Here is a 4799-nt window from a genome sequence, read left to right as displayed (position 1 = left end):
ATATATATAAATACATATGAAACAGACCTTTACACTGCACCTGAACAGTTAGAATTGGTTGGGTATCAATGCATCAGCATGTCTTATTCTTATGACAATAAAAAGAGTTTAGAGCTACTGTATCAGAGAACCTTATTATGACAAACATATATATGTTGGTGCAGGTATATAGTATACTAGTATGACTGAGTTACATATAAGATTACCTGTCACCACTGTGAACCTTATCAGCTCATAGCTCTTGAGTTCAAATTTACAATAGATATTACAGTATTCTTCTGTATTTGAGCAGGCAGCTGAATTCTAAGTGTACTATTCTTTTTTCTACTGTTAGAAGACAAAGAAAAAAATGAATCTAGCATAATAAATTTCAAGTCTTAAGTTATATCATGCTGGCAAGTTAAAAAGAGGATGAAATAGTGCTTTTCACGACTATCAGTGACTTTAAGAACTTTATCTCACAAAAATGAAAAACAAATAAAAGAATTATATAAAAATATATATGTTCTTCACTGATATAAATTCCTCAACATGCTTAAAGCTAGAAGTGATACCCTCCCCTCCAGTACCAGTCAACCATGTGCCTAATATATCTAAGAACATTGATGCAATTAGCTGCTGAAAATAATTACCTAATCATCAGAAAATCCTATCCACACAAGGAGATTTTTTTTTTTTCCCCCCCCCATTTAAAGATGAAACTAAGTCAAGCACTGATGCTTATGAATCAGTTTCTTGAAGAATCAGTTTATGAATCAGTTTCATGGCATTACAAGAGGCGAGACTCAGAAACAGAATTCAATTTATATTTATAAACAATACACTCACTGAAAACCATGAACAATTAATCCAATGAAGTAGATGATATATAGGTGATGTGTGATCCAGAACACCTCAAAATAAGATCGCCTGTAATTAACAGAAACAAGTATTTTATTGTTATTATTATTATTATTATTATTATTATTATTATAATCATTATAGTTTCAAATTTTTGCACAAGGCCAAAAAGTTCAGGGGAGGGGCAAGTCAATTACATTGACCCCCCAGTGCTCAACTAGTACTATTTTTATCAACCCAGAAAGGATGGAGGGCAAAGGTGACCTTGGTGGAACTTGAACTCAGAGTATAAACATGGAGAAAATGCTGCTAAGCATTCAGTCTGGTTTGCTAACAATCCTGCCAGCTCATCACCTTAATAATATTAATCCTTTCTACTATAGGCACGAGGCCTGAAATTTTGGTGGAGTGGACAAGCCAATTACATTGACCCCAGTGTGTCACTGGTACTTATTTTATTGAGCCCAAACGGATGAAAGGCAAAGTCAACTTTGGCAACATTTGAACTCAGAACGTGAAGACGGACGAAATGCCGCTTAGCATTTTGCCCAGCATACTAACGATTCTGCCAACTCACCACTGTAACAACAACAATAATGAGAATAATAATAACAATAATTCTTTCTAATATAAGTACAAGGTATGAAATTTCAGAGTAAGATGCTAGATGATATTACATCAATCCCAGGGCTCAATTGGTACTTATTTCATCAACTCCGAAAAGATGAAAGGCAAGATCAACTTTGGCAGAATTTGACCTCAGGATGTAAAGTCAGAAGAAATGCTGCTAAGCATCTTGTCCAGCATCCTAATGATTCAACCAGCTCACTGCCTTGATAATAGTAATAATGATAATAGTAATAATGATAATAGTAATAATGATAATAGTAATAATGATAATAGTAATAATGATAATAGTAATAATGATAATAAATTATTATTATCAGCATAGGTCCAGCAGATTTTGAGGGGAGAAGGAAATTGATAACATCAATCCCAATACTTGACTGCACTTATTTTATTAACCCCAAAAGGATGAAAGGGAAAGTCAACCTCAGTAGAATTTGAGCTCAGAAGAGAAACACAGGTGAAATTCCACAAAGCATTTTGTCCACTATGCTCACTGTTCTTCCTGCTCTCTGTCTTAAAAATAATAAGGCAAGCTAGCAGAACCATTAGCACACCAGACAAAATGCATAGCAGCATTTCTTCCTGCTCTTTATGTTCCAAGTTCAAATACTGCAAAGGTCAGCTATGCCTTACATCCTTTTGAGGTTGATAAAATAAGCATCAACTGAGCACTGGGTTTAATGTAATTAACTAGATCCCACCCATCAAAATTACTGGCCTTGTGTCAAAAATTAGAAAGGATTATTATTAATTAATGTTGATGATATGAAGGCTGGTGTAACTCTTCTTTAATGTAAATACACAATTATAAGAGGGTGAGGCTAGAAGTGATTCTCTCTAATAAAACACTGACTTTGTTTATTGAATTGAGCAATATTTTGACCGTATGTCTGTTTTGTTCATGTTGAAAATGAGACAAGAATAATTCTTTCTACTATAGGCACAAGGCTTGAAATTTTGGTGAAGGGGCCCAGTCAATTAGATTGATCCCAATACGCAACTGGTACTTAATTTATCAACTCCAAAAGGATGAAAGGCAAAGTCAACCTCGGCAGGAATTTGTACTCAGAACATAGCGGCAGACAAAATACTGCTAAGCATTTCATCCAGCATGCTAATGATTCTGCCAGCTCACCACCTTAAAATAAGACAAGACTAATGAAAAATTAAAAATATACAGAAATGCACAAATTCAACATTTCATCTAGACTCTCCTGCATACCTTTTTCAACAAAAAAAAAATGTCAAGTTTTGCTTGTTTATTTTGAATAAATTTGATGAAGCTTTCCTGTTATTTTGTTCTTCACCTTCGGGCATGATGTTAGTAACTTACAAATATATTTACCTTCAAGTGTTTTGAGGACTGAAAATTCAGTGGAGTCTGAATATTCTCTGAGAAAGTTGCTTATCAGATTTACAGCTGCTTGATGTAAAATGCTGAACAAATTTTGTCCAAAGTACAATTATTGTGCCTGATGTCATACCTACGTCCATTAAATCTTTGTTTAATTCTTCTGTTGTGCAACCAACATAAATCAAATTCTGTTTGGTGCAGCTTTATGCACCAAATGGGAATCATGACAGCTCCTTCTTTATAAATCATAGCATTTCTGTTAGAGTTTGTGATGGAGTTAATGTGACTCAGCTGTTGCACAATGAAAAGAACCTCTCTCTCTCTCTCTCTCTCGCTCTCTCTCTTTCTTTCTTTCTTTCTTGCAACAGTAGGGTGCTGTCATAATGATGGACAAGTTTTAAGAATCTTTTAGTGACAAAAATTTTTATGAGAAATTACACATTGATCCTAACTCCAATTACAAAAAGGATTTAACAAAATAACTTCGAAAATGGAAGAAAACAATTTTATAAATGACATTAAATCTAGAATATTGTAGTCAGAGCAAAGAACATTTGTATTATAAAACTATCCAAAAATACACAAACATTTTGAAAACTTTTCTCTATTGTCCCTGATTTGCATTAGATATGAATGTTGTATGGCCAAAATTTTGAAGTGGTTAGACAGTTTTCAACTTCCTGGGCTGTCTTTATATTTGGATAATTTCTTAATTTCTTAATTCCTGTGAAAGATACATTGTATCAGGACTGATAGTTAGATTAGGTAAATCTTCCTATTCTGGTGATCCTTGATAACAATATCTAGTCAATTGACATTGATCAAGCTATTGATGCATATTAGCAGGGTATAGTTGCTTTGTCTTTTTTTTTTTTTTGGTGTATGTATATACCACCACTTTTCTGTTAGTATTTCATGGTGCTGAAATAACTTCCTGTCTATGTGAGTCCCAAACCTGTCATGCCTGTGCATGTATCCTTACTCAGCTGAGAAACCAGACAGAGACAATGTGATTAATTGCTCTATATTTAGCAGTTACTTAAAATGTATTCTACTTCATCACATGTTTTTAGTGTTTTGGTGGAGAAGCTTTGAGCACATTCAAGAATCTTTCAGCCTTAGCTCTCAGTCCTACACATCTCAACCAGTATTGGGAATTTTCCTTCTCTATTTCCCCTCTGTTGAGTTTTGTTAGCTATTTGCTATGTAGGACTTCTCTTGTTATTGTTTTATCATAGAATTTTATAGACCTATTAAATTTTAACATTTCCACAATTCTTGTTGTTTTTCTTTTTCTTTTATTCAAAACCATCTATTGTCTTAGCTACTCTTAGTTTCTTGAAGACAAAAGATAAGCTTTTTTTTCTTTATTTTACTGATGCTTCATAGATATTTTTATTAATTTTCCATTATTCTTTACAAGATCTTTTTGTAGTCCTAAAGTAAATATAATACATGAGTTTTCTGGTTGCATAAGTAGAAATATATAAAATGTATTTATCTGTATTGTTTTAGAATGTAAACAAACATAAATCTTATGAAAAGGAAGTAAAGACTTACCTGATAAGGTGAGTTGATGAGGTGAACATGATAATGAGAGCAAAAGTAATTATAGCACCACTTACTCCGGGCAGCATCATGAACATCTCATAAATTGAATTCTAAAAATAATAATAATAATAATAATAATAATAATAATAATAATAATAATAATAATAATAATAATAACTTGTGAAAACGAAAGCCATCCCCATTAGAAGAGGAATATTCCAGGGAGACATGCTCTCTCCACTCCTGTTCTGCCTGGCACTCACACCTTTAACAGATTTGCTAAATAGAACTGGATGCGGTTACAAATGCTATGGAAAAACAGTCAGCCACCTTCTATATATGGATGACCTAAAATTATATGCAAAAAAAGACAAAGAGCTAGAAACACTACTACAGACAGTACACGGCTTTACCAAGGAAATAG

General features: G+C 33.2%; 1 protein-coding gene across 1 annotated transcript in view; it reads right to left on the bottom strand.

Annotated features, from left to right (window-relative positions):
• LOC106873617 (NADPH oxidase 1) overlaps window positions 1-4799 on the bottom strand; it is a 66854-nt gene that overhangs the window by 25157 nt on the left and 36898 nt on the right. The window contains exons 6-7 of the mRNA XM_014921063.2: window positions 4385-4485; window positions 829-909 (exon numbers count right to left, since the gene is read on the bottom strand). Of these exons, the coding sequence (XP_014776549.1) occupies window positions 829-909; window positions 4385-4485 (182 nt within the window). The remainder of the gene's footprint in view (window positions 1-828; window positions 910-4384; window positions 4486-4799) is intronic.

This window comes from Octopus bimaculoides, chromosome 21 (assembly GCF_001194135.2).
Source record: "Octopus bimaculoides isolate UCB-OBI-ISO-001 chromosome 21, ASM119413v2, whole genome shotgun sequence".
NCBI classification, from domain to species: Eukaryota; Metazoa; Mollusca; class Cephalopoda; order Octopoda; family Octopodidae; genus Octopus; species Octopus bimaculoides.
This window is presented reverse-complemented; position numbering and strand designations above follow the sequence as displayed.